The 19,256-nt window shown below is 49.1% G+C and overlaps 1 protein-coding gene across 2 annotated transcripts in view; it reads right to left on the bottom strand.

Moving 5' to 3' along the window:
* LRIG1 (leucine rich repeats and immunoglobulin like domains 1) overlaps positions 1–19,256 on the bottom strand; it is a 112,927-nt gene that overhangs the window by 33,655 nt on the left and 60,016 nt on the right. For both annotated transcript variants that reach the window (XM_081073237.1, XM_081073236.1), the window contains exons 4-5: positions 3,554–3,691; positions 1,094–1,237 (exon numbers count right to left, since the gene is read on the bottom strand). In XM_081073237.1, the coding sequence (XP_080929363.1) occupies positions 1,094–1,237; positions 3,554–3,691 (282 nt within the window). The remainder of the gene's footprint in view (positions 1–1,093; positions 1,238–3,553; positions 3,692–19,256) is intronic.

Genomic DNA, 19,256 nt, shown 5'->3' with positions numbered 1-19,256 from the left:
TGAATAGGATCTCTACTGACAGAGAAGTTACTGCCTGTAACTTCTAGACACACCATGAAGCACACACATTTGGCCTCTGGTCCCAGTGTGGGCAAACCTCAGATAACCCAAATCTGGGTGGGAATCTGTGTGGGCTGCATCCATCAAGAACACCGGGGAAAGGGGCAGGGAACACAGGACTAACCAGAAAGCCCTTGGTTTCCCCCCAAATTCTTCTGCAGTGCCTCATGACCCTGCCCTACACAAAGCCTCCCGAGCGCCAGGAGGAAGAGGGCAGAGCCCAGGGTCTGTCATGGCTGCAGCAGGGGGGCAGGGGGCACAGGCAGAGAGATCACTGAGCACATTCCCTCTTGCTGCCAACTGGCCATGAACAATTGTTTTGTTCTGTTTAAACCAAATCTCCAGGATCGGCTTATTTTCCTGAGAGACACTCTTTGGTACAACGATGACAGAAAAAAACATAAACGAACAGTCCATCAGGTTCTGGTAAATGGAGATTTTCTTGAATCCAAACCCTGTGCCATTCCTGGAGGGCACTCGTCCTTGGTCATCAAAAAACTAAACAAATAAATCCTTTGTTTAAAGAAGAAATAAATAAGTCAACTACCTTATATGACTCAGGAGACGGAGACGATGGCCCATCTCTTGCTGACTGCTACCTCTGGCTACACCCAACTTCCCCTCAAACCGCTCAAGCAGCACTGGACACTCTAATGCCCACGGCACAGATTTTCTGGGTTCCTTAAACACACACACCCCGAAACTTCTAAGATCAATAAGGAACCTAACCCGAAGAGCCCAAGCCCTCGGCAGAACCAGCGGGATTCCTCATTTCATTCTGGAAAGTTCCAACAAAGACAGGTGTACCTGCAGTGCATCTTTTCCTCAGCAACCTGAGGCAGCCCGCAGGCACCAGACCCAGCTTCTAATTTGCTTTTATTAGGTGTTGCCATACCGGCATTAATGATAGTTTATGCAGAGTCTGACCAAGGGGGAGTGAGGAAGGAGCTGCATTTGGCATGGGGTCCCTGGGGAAATTTGGCCTCCATAAAGTTTGGCTAACCTTAATTAAAGTGCAGGTTTCTATACTCACAGTTGTGTCAACCTAGGTAACTTGAATGCTTTCACAGGAAGCTGTGTGATCCTGTTTTTGCTCAGGCGGAGCGTTAACAACGACTGTGACAGACCATCAAATGCTCCCGACTCCAGGGTGCCGATCCGGTTGCCTGCCAGGTTGCTGGAATGATTCGGGAGAGAAAATGTAGTGGTCAGGAGGAGGCCTTCCTCGTTCCGTTACACACACCAGACCCGGCCAAGTTGGGAAAATGAGTTACAACACACCCAGAGAAACACTACCAATGAGACCTTTGTCATCCCAAGGCTGCAAAGCCCATCTTCACTCCCAACGAGGGAGCCAGGGAAACGCAGGGCCATGTCACGACTGTCCACTTGAGACCCGGACGGAAGCCTTGATTCAGTGTGGAGCGCCCTGTGCTTGTGGTGGTGGGCGACCCCAGGAGGGTGGGCGTGAAAGTCAGTTACCTCCACCGCCAGCCATTCCCACACACCTTCCCTGCCGGTGGGGGCCACCTGCAGGATGCCTTCCACAACACCCCACTACCCAAGGCTTAGGGTTCAAGGTTAGTGAGAAAGCTCCCGGAAGCAGACAGTGAACTGCAAGGCGAGGTCAGGATGGATTTCACAATTTGGGGAAATAGCCTTGAATTTTGAAGTGGGTCTCATTGTACTACTTATGCCATAAAAGTGCACAAACCAATTCATTGTATTAATTTTAAATGTCTCAAAGAAACACTCTAGTTAAAGAGGCTTATACAGAGTCCCTTAGAAATCAGGCCATACTTCACGGGGACCTCCGCATACAGGATTCTGTAAGTATGAGACCCTCCGCTCAAAATATGATGCAGCCCACAGCTCAGACCTGTGCCATCTGTTGTGCGTAAATGACCTCAACTAAGAAAAAAGGGAAGAAAAGAAGAACACTGTGATGGTCCTCTGAGAAGGTACCTCCAACACCTCTCCTTCCTTCCTCAAACAAACGCTGTTTTTGGAAGTGTAAGTAAAAAGGAGAAAGAATAGAGAGAATTGTCTTCAACACAAAGGGGAAGGGAAATGTGGTATTTCTGGTCTCGCCATCAGGCAGTAGCCCAGGATAGGGCACATGAGGATTCTTCCCAAATGGAGCTGGACTGTTTGTTCTTAACATGCCGGATTAACGAAGGACAGTCTGTGTGATGAAGGTATACCGGCCAGGATCTGCCAAAAAAGAAGGTCCCTCCTGCTCTCATGCAGAGAGAGAAGGTCACCGCAACTCTGTTTAGCAGTTGGTGGTTTCTTTGTTTCAAGCAAGAAGCACCAGGTGGCAGTTGGACACCTTTGGGAAGCCCTCACGGAAGGGGGGGGAGGGGGGTGGAGCACAGCCACACAGCTCACCAAAGGCCAAGGCCTCCCCTTTCCAATCCGGGTGCCCTGGTGCAGCCTAAGAAGGAAGTCACTCCCCTCCTTGGGGCTCTTGGAAAACCCACATGCCACGTCTTGGTTTCCCTGAATAAATGGGTCACAATGACCCCTAAACTAGCCTTGCAAATAATCTCCAAAATTAGTCAGGAACAGTAATAATGCAAGGAATGAAAACTCACATGTCATTTTGAACATGCCTCTTTAGCCTGGGTTTTCAGTTTCTTCCCCAAAGCAACCTTTTCCTACCAACAGGCAGTGGGTTAAATAGGATTTAACTTTTTCCCTCCTGTCCACCATCTGTTGGGTATACAAGGGGGCACTAAGATGGGTAAAAGCAAAAGATACCCACAAGGAAATTTAGAAGGTTCTGAGAACCGACAGAAGGGAGTAAATGCTCCCTCAAATCAACCAAATGATGTGTCTCAATAGTGCGTGATTCTAGAAAGATGAGCACTGACAGGTTAAGCCTCTGCAAAGAGGCTCCCCCACTGCCATCTAACGACCCTGACCCTCTCCTCTCTGCTTTCCAGCGCGGCAGCCCCGTAAATGGGAAAGAAAGCAGGCTTTAGAGCCAGGATACACCTGCATTTGAGGGCTAGAATCTCCTCTTAAGTGTTTCCCCGAAAATCAGCCCTGGCCGGACAATCAGCTCGAATGTGTCTTTTGGAGCAAACGTTAATATAAGACCCGGTCTTATTTCACTATAAGACTGTGTCTGACGTGATGAGATGCGATGCGATGTGATACTGGGTCTTATATTAATCTTTGCTCCACAGGACGCATTTGAGCTGATGGTCCGGCCAGGGCTGATTTTCGGGGAGACATGGCACTGAATCTCGTCCTGCCTCTGCATCCGCCTCTGTCTGTCAAGGGAGAATAATGCCGCAGGGTTTGGGATGCTCCATAAACGGGCAAAGAGAAGACACGGCCTGGTTCCCCTGCAGTTCCCTGCTGAGGACAGCCAAGGAGCTCTGTGACCATCCCCACGGCCTGAGCCAGGCTGAGGCACAGAGGAGACAGCAGTGACCACCCTGCGTCCAGACCCGGGTGCGCATGGCAGAGCGGAGGCACTTACAGCTCCTTGAGGGGCAGCCCATGCGGAAAGCAGGCTCTCCGGATCTCCGTGACGTTGTTCCAGCTCAGATCCAGCACTTCCAAGGACAGGTAAGCCTTCAGCTGACTCCCTTCCACACTGCGAATCTTATTGTGTTGCCTAAAACACACAAAGGGAGCTGAACGTGAGCATGTCTTTTTGCAACGACACTGTTATTTCCCCCACCACCACTACTTTTAGACACATTTTTCCTACCTGTTTTTCTCTTTCAGATAATTATAAATGCAGTGACACTCTTTAAATGGGATTTCCCATTCTTCTTTCCATCAAGTTATTACCCACTGGACGGACGGGTGCTAGACAGAATACCGAGTTCTCTGTGACAAGTCTGTCCAAGTTTCAAGCCTATGCTGCTCTCCTCAGGGGCAAGAACACAGCGCTGATATTGCAGCATGGCCTGACCAGAACTCAAAACTCACGGGGCTCTTCCCATGGCGGGTATGCCGGGTGCAACCAGCCAGCTCTGAGCGCGGCTCTCGTCTCCAACATCCGGGACCCCGTGCAGCCCCATCACGTACAAGACTGCAGGCAGCGGAGCCCACAGTTCTGTTTCATCCATCCCCACAGTCACTGCACTCCTCACACTGCGCCGACACCCACCACGCACCAGGCATGGAGACAAGCACAGGAGGAAAACAGAAGAACAAGAAGACAAAGTCCTGACAACAGGGAAACCAGGAATTCAGCACTGGGTCTGACGGGAATTGAATCCCTTGAAGCTCCTCACTCTAGCCCTTGGTAACTCTGTTCTTCAGTTTCCTCACCTGGAAGATGGGCCACAACCCTTTATTTTAGGATCCACCCTGCAGCCACACTAAAGCGCATGGCTGATGTTTGCATAAATGTTGTGTTCACATCCCTCCAAGAAAGGCATTTACCACCAGGATTTACTTGCACCTTAATCCTCCTGCTGACAAATTCACTCTAACCAACTAATCAGTATTTATTAATCAGGAGAAAGACAACAAATGCTAACAAGGAAGAGCCCCTCGTGGGCTGGCTCTGCCTGGCAGACTCGAACCACCGCAGCCGTACTGCCAACCTTCCGACTCCCAAGCATCTGTGGGGTGGTACGCTGGGCCTCTGGGTTCCAGGCACTCCCTGGGCCAGTTTCTGAGTAAACAGTGTCAGGGTCCCCGGCCAATCAAAGCATTCTTGAACACAACACAAGTAAGCCAGGCAACGCTTACCAAGTGGCATCTCTTTTAAACAAACACTTGACCAAATCAGTTCCAACAGGCATAAACAAGGCCCTCTTTCCCAGAAGCTCTGGGGATTCTCGTCGACTCTTTTGTTTTCTTCACAACTTTCTCAGGCCCTGAACCTACAACTCCATTTACGGGGGCAAAACTCAACACATAGTGAAATCTCCCTAGAATGAAAGACTACTTTTTCCCCTCTTGTACCACCCCCGCCCAAAGCTATTTCCTTTGATTTATTAAGTTCTTTATAAAGATAGTCTCTTCAGTTTTCTGACTCAAAAAGAAAATAAAAGAAAACCTTTATTATGTAAAGTATGGGGAAAATAGAACAAGAAGTAAAGGCAACAGGGCTGAGCCTTATCCAGGAATTGAATGCAGTGCCGGAGCAGGGACAGAGGGGCTGAAAGAGGGAGGGGCGCCCTCGGCCCACAGTCACACAAAGCGGCCCCACGCACAGATGGGGCCACAGGGCGGCTGCTGTACGCCCCCGACACTTCTCCCACGGCCCCCTCGTCTCTCTCCTCTGTCGTCCACCTTGCACCTTTCTCCTTCTTTCTCATCAGTCTACCCAGTCACTGAATCCAAAACGTTCTGGGCCCCTGCTCTGTGCCAGGCCCGCTCTGGAGGAAGAGCTGTGATGAAGACGGGTCTCTTTCACACGCTGGAAAGAATTCCCCACTTAGCAGAAGAGGCAGCCATGGAGATGCGAAACAAGGGCTCTCGTGCAGTGAGGGCACAGAGGCAGGATGGATGGACGTGCTGGGAACAAGAGACGAGCAGTGCTGAATTCTGGCAGGCTAGCTCCAGAGGGCAGGATGGTGATGCAGGGACAGAGGCAGGGCTGCACCCTGGAGCTGGGAGGGGACGCAGGGCCCTTCAGGCAATGCCTCACAGGCCAGGCTAGGGAGCAGGGAATCGTGTCACAGAGGTCCAGGGCACAGGCACCGGCACACGGACACCAGAGAGCCGGAGGGACCCGCAGGGTCGAGAGGTGACGGCTGGAGACGCATCGAATGGTGAGCCTATAAATTCTAGTTCGGAAATATTAAGACAACCAAGTTGGCAGGGAACAAGGCTACACCATCCATCCTTGCCCAGCAGCTGAAGAGATCCTGATAAGGCATCCCACAGAGCGGGAGAAAACCTGAGCAAATCATGTATCTTTTAAGGGGTTCACATCTAGACTATATAAAGAATCCCTGCAACTCAACAACAACAACAAAAACACACAACCCAACTGAAAAATGAGCAAATGGACGTTTCTCTAAAGAAGATATACAAATGGCTAAAAAGCGTTAGAAAACATGATCACCATCACTGATCCTACAAAAAGGCAATGAGATCCCCACTCACCCCACAGGACGGCTACTATCAAAACAAGAGAAGTAAGGTATGGGCCAGGGTGTGGAGACACTGTTATAGAACCTGGTGCAGCTGCTGAAGAAAATAGTGGGTCCTCAAAAATTCAAACAGAATTACCGAGATCCAGCAATTCCACATCAGGGTATATATCCAAAAAGATTGAAAGCAGATCAGAAAGAGATATTTGTACACTCGTATTCATAACAGCATACTGACAACAGCCAAAAGGTGAGACACCAAAGTGCATCAATGGATGGATGGATGGATGGATGGATGGACAGCCGAGCATGATGTGGTATATAACATGTACAACAAACTATCATTCAGCCTTGAAAAGGAAGTTCTGATACAAGCTACAATATGGACGAATCTTGAGGGCATCTATGCTAAGTGAAACAAAGCCAGTCACAAAAAGACAAAGCCTGTGTGGTTCCACTTCTATGAGGTACCTATAGAACAGTCGAATTCATTGAAACAGAAAGTAGAGCAGGGGCTGCCAGGGGCTGCAGGGAGGCAGCAATGGGGAGCTGTTTAATGGCACGGAGTTTTAGTTCTGCAAACTGGAAAGAGTTCTGGAGATAGCACAGCACGAGTATACTTAACATTACTGAACTACATGCTTAAAACCATGATTTAAGATGGTAAATTTTACGTTATGTCTATTTTACCACCATTTAAAAACAAAGCAAAAAACAAGTCAGTTGACAGGACTGCTTTGCCTGCAACTCAAACAACTGCCCTGGTGTCTCACTAGAACCAAATCCTTACACTGTTTTCCAAGGCCCAGACGATCTGCCTCATACCCACCTGACTCCTCCACTTGGCTCCCTCTGCCCACACTGGCCCTCGGACGTGGCAGGCAGACTCCTGCCTCAGGACTTCTGCATCTGCCTTTGCCACTGCTTGGAATGCTTTTCCCCCAGAGATCCACAGGTCTCAGGCCCTTACTCCTTCACGTCTTTATTCAGATGTCACTTTCTCATTGAGACTTCCCTGGCCACGCTCTCTAAAACCACAAATCCTCCCCACCCCCTCAACCCTCCCCAGGCACACACACACTTTCCACTCCTTTGCATGTTTTATTTTTTTCAATAGCTCTAATTATCATCTAAGATATCCAGGACTGCTTATTTCTAGTTTCACATCTTCTCTCCCACAAGGATGTGGCTCTAGGAAGGCAGAGATATCTGTGTGTTTTATCCACTACTGTGATTCCAACTACTGTATGAGGCACAAAATAGGTGCTCAATAAATATTTGTTGAATGAATCACAAAGAACGAATAGGGGTGAACTCAGCAAGGCTGAGGCCAAACACAGATTTGGGACTCAGCAGCATTTAAGTAGAAGAAAACCATGCCAGCAGATGAATCCAATCAGGAAACATGAAGGGAAGAGTCTGCTAACTGCCCTGTGGCAACACTGCCCACATGCAAACAAGCTAGCCCAGAGTGGCCTTAGAGGTCCTTGGGCCTCAAACACAGCTGTTCCCAGCTGCTGAGCATGCGCATGCCAATCTCCTCCCTTGCAGCTGGTCTCTCGGCTCTAGACTCTAGCTTAGAGCCCTGATCAAACTCTTCCTGAACTCCGTGGGCTCAGGAAAGCTGAGCACATGGCTCTGTGCTCCTGCAGAATTGTGTCTCCCATCTCTCACAGAGCAAGCATCACACTGTGATAGGTATCTCTGTAGACCCTGGCAACTCCCAAGGCCAGCAGTTCTTCCTGGAACATGGCCTAGCCCTGAAGAGCATGCTAGGAGCAATACCCTGAGTTCAAATCCCGGGCATACCACTTTCAGCAAGCGGTGAACTTCAGGGGAGCCGTGTCTGTAAAATGGGCTGGGAAGTTCCTATACCCTATGAGCTGATGTGACATGACGTGACCTGACGTGGCAGTTGCTCAATAAAATGCGTCCTTGTTTTTATTAGTCATAATTCAGTCAGGCTCAGGATCTAGTTTGTGAGAAGTACTCTGGAAAAAGAACGAAGAAATGCATATCTGGCCCTTGTCTATTCCTCTGCCACATTTCAATGCGAACAGGCAGGCCTGGGTCCTCTCTCAGGAACAAAGGACTGACTCAGAGCTCTCACTCTTAGCTTTGTGCAGGAAACAAGCCTGCTCCAGCTGGAGAGTATCAAACCCAGCCACGGGGAGCCCAGCTTCAAAGCAAATCCCAGACCAAAACGTCTGTAGGACTCAGGGTGGCTAGAGATCTGATGGATCCCCAACCAGCTGGATTCTGTTCCCCTTCTCACTCCTGCAGCAAGTGGGGCTCGGGCCTACTCCTGGCCTGCTAAACCCAACCCACCAGGGGTAGCAAGCCTGCCTGAGACAGCCCCTCCGGGGAGCCACCCACCAGGGTTAGAGCAAACAGCCAGTGTTTGGGGGAAGCCTCCCACCTCCTCCTTAAGAGCGGATGGCTGTGAAAATGTGTTTGCTGCCCCGATTCAAACCGGTGTTCCACTTTCATAAAACTGTCTTCTTTTTTATCGTCATGTGCAACCATGTGGTCATGATGTCCCTCCTTTAACGTGACTAACTGCTCAGTTCAGAAGAAGGTCCACACTCATCTTTATAACCTCTGAAGCCTTGTCCCAGTTCTTTTTAACAATAGCTGACCAATTACTGAACACCTACATGGAGCAGGCCCTGGGTGAAGTCTCAGTGAAATCACAATGAGACAGGTACTATACTTAACCCTAACTTTATGGTTGGAGAAATTGAGGCTTAGATTCAACCCTTCAGCAACCTTGCCTACATCTGAACCTTCAGCAGAGCTTGCTTAGATCTGAATGCTAGCTGACTATTTCCTGGTCGGCTCAGACTGGCCTGAGTAATTGGTGTCAGCCAGGCTGAGCTTTCGTACCAGCTCCCAAGAGTCCCCCATGAGCAGCAAATTTGCAGAGAGCTTTGTGCAGCTAATCTCAGCAAAGAAGGCAGATGACGCTGAAGTTTTTACTCGTGGATACTATGGGTTCCTTTGAGATTGCACCTTTACAGACCTATACTGGAAGCAGGAACGACTCTCTTTATTCTTAGGAAGTCAGAAAGCCACAAAGGGATGCCCTTAAGCTTACAAAAAGAAAGTGAGGAGAGGGGTGGGGGCAGGTCAGTGCTGTGGGCGTACTTCCCACTGGCTGCATCAAAGGAGCACTCCAGCCTTTCTCTGCCACCAAACAAAATTAGAACAACTTCTTAGTGACGGGATGCGGGAAACGTGTGGTCACACGGCATTTGCCTCCATCCAGTGTCGGTTTCCCCCTCAGGCTGTCCTCTGGGGAGAGGAGAACTTAATACAGCAGAAGTCTATTAAACCAACACCTGTTAAAGGCTTCAAAAATAAAATCAGTCTTCAAAGGCGGGGAGTGGGTAAGATAAGCTCTTGCCACTTGGCTACATTTTCTGAGCCGATGTTAAATTAGACAGTAAAACAGACAGAGGCATTTAAAACTTTTTATCATAAGTGATTGCTCCACTACAGTTCTGTGAAAGCCTGGTTTACAAGGTATTCCCTTTGGTGGTGGAAAAGATCTCATGTCACAGATAACAGCCAGGAAGAAAGGGTGAGGGGATCAAAGGAATCAGGGTCAAGGTGGGTCAAACGGATTAGAGCTGGTTCCTGAAATTATGCACCGATTGTCTACACCAGGGATCAGCAAATGTACTCTGTAATGGGCTAGATGGTAATTTTTTAGGCTTTGTGGGTTTTTACGGTATCTGTCACGACTACTCAACTCTGATGTCGGAGTATAAAAGCGCCATTGACAATGTGTAAATGAATTAGTGTGGCTGTGTTCCAATAAAACTTTATTTATAAGAACAAGCTGTGGGCCAGATTTGGCCCACTGCCTGTAGTTTACTATAGCAATCACTTGGGCTTTTGGGGGGCAGGGACCCAGATTCTAATTCTGGCTCTGATGCAGCTTTGGAATGGTGTACAAATCACTCTTTCTGTATCTGGTTTAACCCCTTGCGAAATAGAGCGAAAGGCCTCCCTATAGCAGACAGAGCCTTCCCATCCTCCCTCAGTGCCCATGTCACTAAGTGCAAGTTTTCCCACTGACGTCTTTTTCTTCCTGCTTCAAGAAGTGAAATGAAATCTAAGTCTCTATCCTTATTCTCCTCAGACCATCGATGACCCAGGTTTTGTACCGGAGCCAGTGGGGTCAGGTGGGAACACAGCCTGGTCTTCCTGAGAACAGATGTTCTGTTTTCAGTTCTTCCCATTAGGCAGAAACACACCAGTGCCGGCCGATGCGCCAGGCCTTCCCTCCAGGCAGGCCTCAGCCCTTCCCGATGATGTGGCGCCTCAGAAGTCACACTGCCAACCCCTAAAGTGCTCACTCTTACTAGAAACAACAACTCTTCCGTACTGCTACCTCAACATCAAACTTAGAACATCTCACTTAACAAATCAACAAAATTCAAATTACAGCTCTTTCCTGGCTTGAACCTCAGCTAAGAAATAGTTTCACACAATCTAGCCATGAAAGGGGGAGAAGCTGTTCTGCACCGGCCACCCTCCCATTTCCCACGGTGACCGGGAGACACAGTTAATCAAACTCCAGCCGGGCAGCCTCAGTGCCGCAGCAGCAGCACTCTGCCCCCGGCCCGTCAGGGCGGCCCCAGAATTCGGACTGCGGCTGTGCGTCACAGCAGGCACCCCAGGTCTGCTCAGAAAGGACGGAGGTATGCACGCATCCGTAAGTGCCCCTTGGGGCTACAGGGTAATGTGACATCCCCAGTGTGGACTCCATACAGTGCGAGACAATCTGTGACCCCAGTATTACCGATTTCGTGTGAAGCGTAGTGCAGGGCAGAGTGGCCCGGAAGCCTGCGTAAGGGGGTTTCTGTACTACTCACTGCAAGTGCCAAAACATGTTAATCATTTCAAGAGCACACATGAAGACAAGGATTTCTCCTTGTTGAAAAATACAGTGCTACCAAACAGGCCACTGGTCCAGTGGTGGCAGCTGTTCTGTTTGTAAATGTTTTTACTGCAATAGCACAGGAGCAGAGAAGTGCATAAACTGGAAGTGCAGAGCTCAACGCACTTTTACAAAATGCCTGCACCCGTGCAACCACCACACAGATCAAGATACAAAGCATTTTCTGCATCCCAGCAGCCTTCCTCCTGCCATTTTCCTAGCTGTCATTCTTAAAGGGAACCTCTCATTTCTACCACCAATAACTAGTTTTGTGCTTTATACGAAGGAATCGTTCTGTGTGTATATATACTCCTCTGAACGTGGCTACTTTCACTCAACCTATGTTTATGAGACCATCCAGGGTGTCACATCTGCAGTAGTTAATTCTTTTTCATCGTTCTGTAATATTTCTACGGAGGGAATATACAGCAATTTGGTTTTCATTTTACTCTTGACGGTCACTAAGTTATTTCCCGTTTGGGTTACTGCAAACATCACAGCTATCAATACAGACATGTCCTTTGCACACAGCAAAGGACTTATTTCCATGCATTTCTGGCAGGCGTCAGGGTGTAGTGTGGCCTGTGACAGGCACAGAGCAGGCATGTTCAGCATTAGCACTGGGAGTTTACTTTTAAACCAAATTCCCCAGAGTTGAAATGAATCCGAAAGGCCATTGCATCCAAGTGCCATGTTTCATACAACTTCATTCAACCACATTCTCAGACGCCACTGCCCACAGGTGTCACCCCTCCCCCACAAAAAGCATTAGGAATACTGCCTGGGGCCACAGGGCATAGCCAAGCTCAATCTAATCTTGTTCAGGTGTCAAACAGAATCATTTTATGATAATCAAGGGGCCTAATGAGCACCCAAAATGGAACAAAAGTAGAATAATTCTAAATCCCAAATTGGCAAGAAATAGTGTGAACGTACCCAGTGTCAATGCCCATATGCAACCTGGACATGAGCATAAGGTTTTAAAAAGAGTAAGTCCAGAAGAGCTTGCCTAGACCAACTTGAAGAAAAGTTTCCCTTCTCAGAATGACAATCGAAAGCATCACCCTCTCACTAGCTTGCTTTACATTCATCTTCTTAAAAAAAATTAAAACCAAAACCATCTGTTCTGTTGCATAAATCGATAATTTGCTCCAAGAAACCGGTGCCTCATAGGAACGGCCCAGCCTGGGCTATGTGCTAACAGGAAATGAGAATCAGAATAAGCAGGTCTCTTTCTCTCTCTCTCTTGCTCACTCTCTCTGCCTTCCCCCCAGTGCTGGTGAATCACTAGCTCCCCGGGGAATTTTGGCAGATTCTCTGCCTGGCGGCAGATGACGTTCCAGATCTGTTTATTCAGGTGGAGATAGGATAAAAAACAAGAGCGGCCCAGTGGCGAGATCAGCAGCCTCCACCAGGCGGGGTCACCTCCTTTGAGGGGAGGACTGGGCTGTGTCCACCAACCTCCAACCCGGTCACTTCCTTTAGCCTCACTCCCTTGGAGTCTTCAATAAACTGTTCCAATAACTCCTTGCAAAGGGAATCTGATATCGCACCCCCATGGTAGTGCTGGGACCCAGGCAGCTTGCCGCAGCAGATCCCACTGGGTTCTCCCACCCACTGGCTTATACACGTCAAGCTGGACGCCCAGGACCCGGAGGACGAAACCCAGGCACGGTGCGGAGTCTGCTACCACGGTCCTGTGAGGTCTGCAGTGACCCGACCCAAGGCTGACTACAGATCACCAGGAGCAGATCCAAACTACAATGTTCTGAATTCCATTTTAAGATGTACAAACAAAAAACAGAAACAAAACCTCCTAAGGAAATGCACTGTTGAGTGAAAAAAGCTAATCAGAAAAAGTTACCTACTGCATGATTCCAAATATATGAAATTCTGGAAGAGGCAAAACTACATGGACAGTAAAAAGATCAGTGGTTGCCAGGGGTGGGGAGGGGAGAGGGAGGGGAAGGATGAGTGGGAGGGACACGGGACCCTCCAGGCAGTGAAACTGTTCTGTATGACACTCCCAACGGCGGACACGTCATTAAACATTTGCGGACGCGTAATAGAATGTCCAGTGCAAACAGTGAACCCTAATGTAAACTGTGGGCTTAGCTCATGATAATGTAATACTGGCCCATCCATTGTGACAATGTACCACACTAATGCAAAATGTTAACAACAGTGCAAACTAGAGGAGGGGAGTATATGGGAAGTCTCCGTACCTCCTGCTCTAAACCCCAAACTGCTCTAAAAGTCTATTAATTATAAACAGAACAAAACACAACCTCCTAAGGTACTAAGTAGTCCCAAGGTCATTATATCATTAGAATGTGAGCTGTCCAAGGGCTGGGATTTTTAGCCCATCTTCTTTACTGTTATATTCTTAGCACTAAAGGCGCTCAGTAAATATTTGCTAAATAAACAAATGAATTACAACTCTAGCTTAGTCTCCTACATTCACCACCACAAACCAGGACAATGGAATGCTATTCAGAAAAAACCAGTCTGAGGCAAGACCAACCATCCTATTAATTTTTTTTTTAAAGATGTAACATAGAATTAACTTTTTTAGGTAGAGAACCTGGCAGACATAGTTGAAAGAAAATGTCAAATAGAATGGATTTTCTGGTTATCTGTGCTTTGCCGAAATTCAACTGAACCCCAAACACAGACATTCATTGATTCCCAGGGTTGGTGAAGGTATGGCAGCTATACCTGTCGTGCAGGGGCAACAATGCCTCCTTCGCGCAGACCACCGCTCCTCAGGGAAGGGCAGCTCGGCCCTCATTAGGTAATTGCAAACATCACAGCTATCGTCACAGCCATACTGAGGCAGGAGTCGGGAGGTGCACACACCCCAGCAGAGGAGGATAAGGAGGGTTTCCACTAGGAAGTTCTCATCATACACTGCTGACCCGAGGAAGCCGTCTGAGCCTAATCTGGACTGAAGCCCCCAGGAGAAAGGCTGCGCTGTGGTAACACTGGCAGGGACTTCCAAGGCCTGGCCCGTGCCTGGGGGAGGTCAGTTATGTGACTGTGGGAGGTCACCTCTCCTGGCATCTGGGCAGGACAGAGTGGCACCGGGCGTGCCAAGAGATGGAAAGCCAGAGCAATGAACCACTTCACCTGGATTTCCATCCACGTATGAGCATGCTGGATCCGAAAAGCCGTATTTCTGTCTCGTCAAGGCCGACGTGGACGGCCCCTTCTTCATCTTGGCTTTGTCTTCTCTCAAGGGAGTCAGTACCTCCCCTGTCATCTCCTTTCCTCCCATTTCCCGGCTCCTGCTGGCCTGCACGCCCAGCACACAGGTGCTGGTCCTCTGGACGCCCTGGAGCCCCCGGAGCGTGAGAGTCCGGGGACCAGGCTGCCAGGCTGTGTGTGGAATCAACCCCGGGGCCCGTGCGTGCTCCACGTCTGAAAGGAACTCACCTGCTTCCTTCTCGGTTACAATTACATGTGTCTGTGCCCACTGGGCTCTACCCTCAAGGGGAGCAGGGAGGAGAACCAGCACGCACGGGCCCCGGCAAAGGATGGTGGGCAAGGTGGAGAGATGGCAGCAATGAGGAAAACGGTGGTAAGAGTATCTCTTAAGACTAGGCTCAAACCCTAGAAATTCTCACCAAGGAGTGGCCACACAGCCCCTCGTGGAGAGTGTGAAGGAGCTGCAACAGGTGGTTTTCTTCACACTGACAGTTCTGCACAAATGAGGGGGCGGGGAGAGTCCCATGCCCCACCATGTGATGACAGCAAACACCTCTCTCCCAGTTCCATAAATGCTATCAGCAACTGGGGTCGCGGTGGGGTGGCACAGAGGGTCACCCAGGAATCTAAGACCAGCAGGTTTTGTCATCAGCTACCGTGGTTTCTGCTCCTTGTAGACCTCACCAACCAGGAACTGAATAAATGGAACCACCAATGAGAAACAACATGGTGAGCTTACTCAAAATTTCCAAATGAAACCTAACTTCCTTCTTCTCACGGCCACCTACCCTCCCATTTCAGCCTCGGCATCAAGTGCCTGCAGTACTCACGCACTCAGGAGACTGTCCACACCACAAGGAGGTAGAGCTGATCAAGTCACATGCTTGCCACCCTCTCACAGATGCTGGCAGAAAAAAAGCCGGCACCACTATAATACACACACTGCTCTCAGACATAGTACCGTGTTTCCTCGAAAATAAGACCTAGCCGGACCATCAGCTCTAATGAGTCTTTTGGAGCAAAAATTAATATAAGACCCGGTCTTATTTTACTATAATTTAAGACCCGGTCTTATAGTAAAATAAGACCGGGTCTTATATTAATTTTTGCTCCAAAAGACACATTAGAGCTGATGGTCTGGCTAGGTCTTATTTTCGGGAAAACAGGGTATGATGACAACGGAATTTTCCCCCTCTTCTTTTGCATATTATTTTAATGTGTTTACCAATTAAGTAAAGAAATTAATATTTGCCGAAGCAGTTAACGTGACTTTGAACACTGAACTTTGGGATCTGAGCCTGAAGTTCAGGAACACCTGGCTTGCACGACATTGGCGAGGCAGAGGGCCTTCCAGGGTGAGCCAGCCCAGAGGACTTTCTTCAACAGGTGCAAGCAGGTGGGGCCCCAGGGCCACCACAGAGTCACTCACTCACCAGGCAGGGACATGCTGGGTTCCAGAGGTGCCTCCCGAACCCCGCCACCCCCAATCCTAGCCTTCTTATGCACACAGCCTGTTCCACGTGATGAAAACGTCAAAGGACCTTTTCCAGCTGCAGCAGCCCAGAAATGGTTCCAATGCTACAGTCGGCTGCGCTGGGCAGTGGAACCGCCCAGGAAGCTCCCCCTGCCACTGAGCACCCAGGAGGCACACTACACTTCCTTCTCAGCAGAAACAGTAGCTGGAGTGGTAGTAGCCGTAAGAGCGGGAATAGAGGCCTCAAATCGAACATGTTGTTAGTTCCCACCAGGAGCCAGGCTCTGGCTTCGCTCATGTAGTCTTCATGACAAGCTGAGAGGAGGACATGATTCGTACCCCCATTTCACAGATGGGGGTGCTAAGGCATAGGACAGTTAATGCAGCAGGAAGCACGCAGCACAGTGGGGACTAGCGCTCACACATGAATCCTTACCCCACACTCCTGCTTGTTCCATGGACCGCCTCATAATAGAAGTGGGCGGAAGAACCCCAGGGAAGATGGCTCGTCTGGACAGTACCCTGTCCCTCCCACCTCTTCTCGGCACCCACTGGGACCACCCCATGAATCGATGACCTAACAAAGGCAAGACCCAAGCCTGCAGATGTGGAGGGCACACATCCTGCCTCGGGCCACTGTTCATGGCCCCTACCCTCCCCCCACCTTACACATACACACACGCACATGGGAGCCTCACAGGCCCTCAGCACATCACACATAAGTTGCTTCAGAGCACAGGCAGACCTCCCTTATTCATCTTTAAGATACTGCTGTGGTCTCTAAGTAGGTGAGTGAGAGTGGCTCTGATTTCCTCAGGCAGCATGTATGACAGAGCAGAAGAGGGCTTCCACCAGGGAGCGGAAGATAACTGTTCACCCATCACTCTCTCACGACAGAGAAGGCGCCTGCTAACCCAGAGTCAGAGGCGAAGGCCCCAGGCTGAGGTCACCCAACTGGCTACCCAGCATGTGAGGCCAGGTACCCTGAGCCCAGGCTGTGCACTCTCTGGAAGGCGAGAGACATAGAATTTACATCAGAGGGCCTGGGGCTATGACGACAGAGATGGGACAGTGGGTACCAGGGCTCCCCTGATATTCCCTCGGGGCCACAGAAGGAAGCCTCCCCTCTGCCGGCCACTGGTACATTCCCTGCACTTCCCATGCCAGCTTCTCAGCAGCTCTCCAGTTCCAGCAAAGGAGGAAGCTGCTTCCGTACTTGGCTGCAAGGAAAGAGCCCTCCCTCCCTCTCTGGGGAGTGATACCACTGATGTGCCTTTAAAAATAAAACCAGGCCTCTTCCCGCCCCATCTGGAAGACTTTTGATCTCCTGATCATATGATTTAGGATATCTCTCATCGCGCAATTTCCCAAGCCTTCAGCATATGATCTGACTGCACTTTTGGGCGGGGTAGGGGGGTGAAGGATGTGAATGGTTGGGATTAAGGAGCCGGCCCTTTAATGCAGTCCTTCTTATCCACCCTGAAGATAAGACTCGCCACAACATCAAAGTGGCACCATCGCCAGCAGCCCTGCTCCACCCAGAACCACACCACCGCTGGTCCTACCCAGTCAGGGTTCCTACAGGAGCCACCGCTTGCTCTGTTTCTTTCTTGAAACCACAAGCTTCGATTTTCTTCTTGGCTTTAGGTTTTTAAAAACATATTATCATGGACCTAAATGTAAAATGTACACTACAGACTTTAGGAAAAAAACAGAAGAAAACCTTTGGGAATCTAATGCTGGGCAAAGTTCTTAGACTTGGCACTAAGCGCACAATCCATAAAAAGTAATACACTGGACTTCAGGAAAATTAAAAGCACTTCCTCTGTGAAAGACCCTGTTAAGATGAAAAGGCAAGCTACAGACTGGGAGAAAATATTTTCAAATTACTTGTCCATCAAAGAACTAGACTCTCAAAACGTACCTGGAAGTGAACAATCCAAATAGAAAATAGGCGAAAGACATGAACAGACATTTTAACAAAAAGAATTGGCAGAGGGCAAATAAGCATATGAAAAGAGCTGTTCAACATCATCAGCCATTAAGAAAATACAAATTAAAACCACAATGAGCTATCAATACACACCTACCGGAAAGGCTAAGATTAAAACCAAAACCAAAAAATAAAAAAACTGACATCAGCATATGCCGGGGAGGGTGCAGAGAGCAGACCGCTCACACATCCCTGGTGGAAATGGATGACAGGACGGCCCCTTGGAAAAGTTTGGCCGTTTCTTAAAAAACTACACACAACTACCACACAATGCAGCAATTATACTCTAGGGCACTTATCCTAGAGAACTGAAAATGTATGTTCAGACAAAAGCCCATCCATGAATGCTCATAGCAGCTTTCTTCATAATAGGCCCAATCTGGAAACACCCCAGACGTCCATCACCAGGTGAATGATTACACCAAGTGCGGTATATACATACCACAATCCCAAAAGCCAACGGTCAACGCCAGTCCCAAAAGGTTACATACTGTATGACTCCATTTATTTAACATTCTCGAAATGAAAAATTACAAATATGGAGAACATATTAGAGATTGCCAGGGGCATGGGGGCAGGAAGGAAATGGGTGTGGCCACGAAACGGCAATGGGAGGGCTCCTTGCGGATGGAAATGTTCTGTATCTTGACTGTGTCAATGTCAGTACCCTGGTGATGGGAACTTCTGCCAGATGCCGACACTGTGGGAAACTAAGGGCACGTGAGGGATCACTCTGCATTACTTTTTACAATTGCATGGGAATCCACAGTTCTCTCAGAACAAACAGTTTAATGAAAACAACAAAAAAAGCATGTCGTGACAGTCACAGTGGAATCAGACAGGGGACCTGGAGGCGGAAGCAGCCAGCCGGCCACCTCATGTGGTTTCCAGCATTCCTGCAGAAACGTACCCAGTATGACCCAGTTCTCAGGGCCAAGCACTAAATACTGCCGGGCTCTGCAGGATTCCTGAAATCTAGGGATATCATGCCCTGTTGAATTACTTCCACCATTTGGGAAAGGACGGTGGGTGGGGCTGGACTCCTAGTGAGAAAGGTGCTGCTGATAAAGCTTATTAGAAGACAGGTGTGGCGCCTGCCTGGTATGTGAGGAGTAACCATTCAGTTCTGTGCCCTGCGATTCAGCTGAGCCCAGCAGTGCCTGGCCGAGCAGGAGGGCTCACTGGGCATCCACACCTAGATGGAGGCAGACACAGGGCAGGCCTGCACTGCCAGACATGAGAGTCCCAAAGTGCCATGCCTGGGACACTAGCCTTGGGCAGAGTTCCATGAAAAGGTTCTGAAACAAATGTCCTCCCTTCTGGGCCCATGCAGAGTCCCAAGGCAGGTCAGCCAGAGAAAAGAGTTGATGAGGGCTCTAATAAAGATACCTTCCATTCTGCTCAATTCTGTATCTGCTATCCTTACATAACCGCAGGACCCTTTTTTCATGACGTAATTATTACACCTCACAGAACGAGAGCTCCAGGTGGCTCATTTCA

Source organism: Rhinolophus hipposideros, assembly GCF_964194185.1.
Source record: "Rhinolophus hipposideros genome assembly, chromosome: 14".
In the NCBI taxonomy this organism is placed as follows: Eukaryota; Metazoa; Chordata; class Mammalia; order Chiroptera; family Rhinolophidae; genus Rhinolophus; species Rhinolophus hipposideros.
Note: the sequence above shows the minus strand (reverse complement) of the source record. Positions and strands in the feature narration are given on the sequence as shown.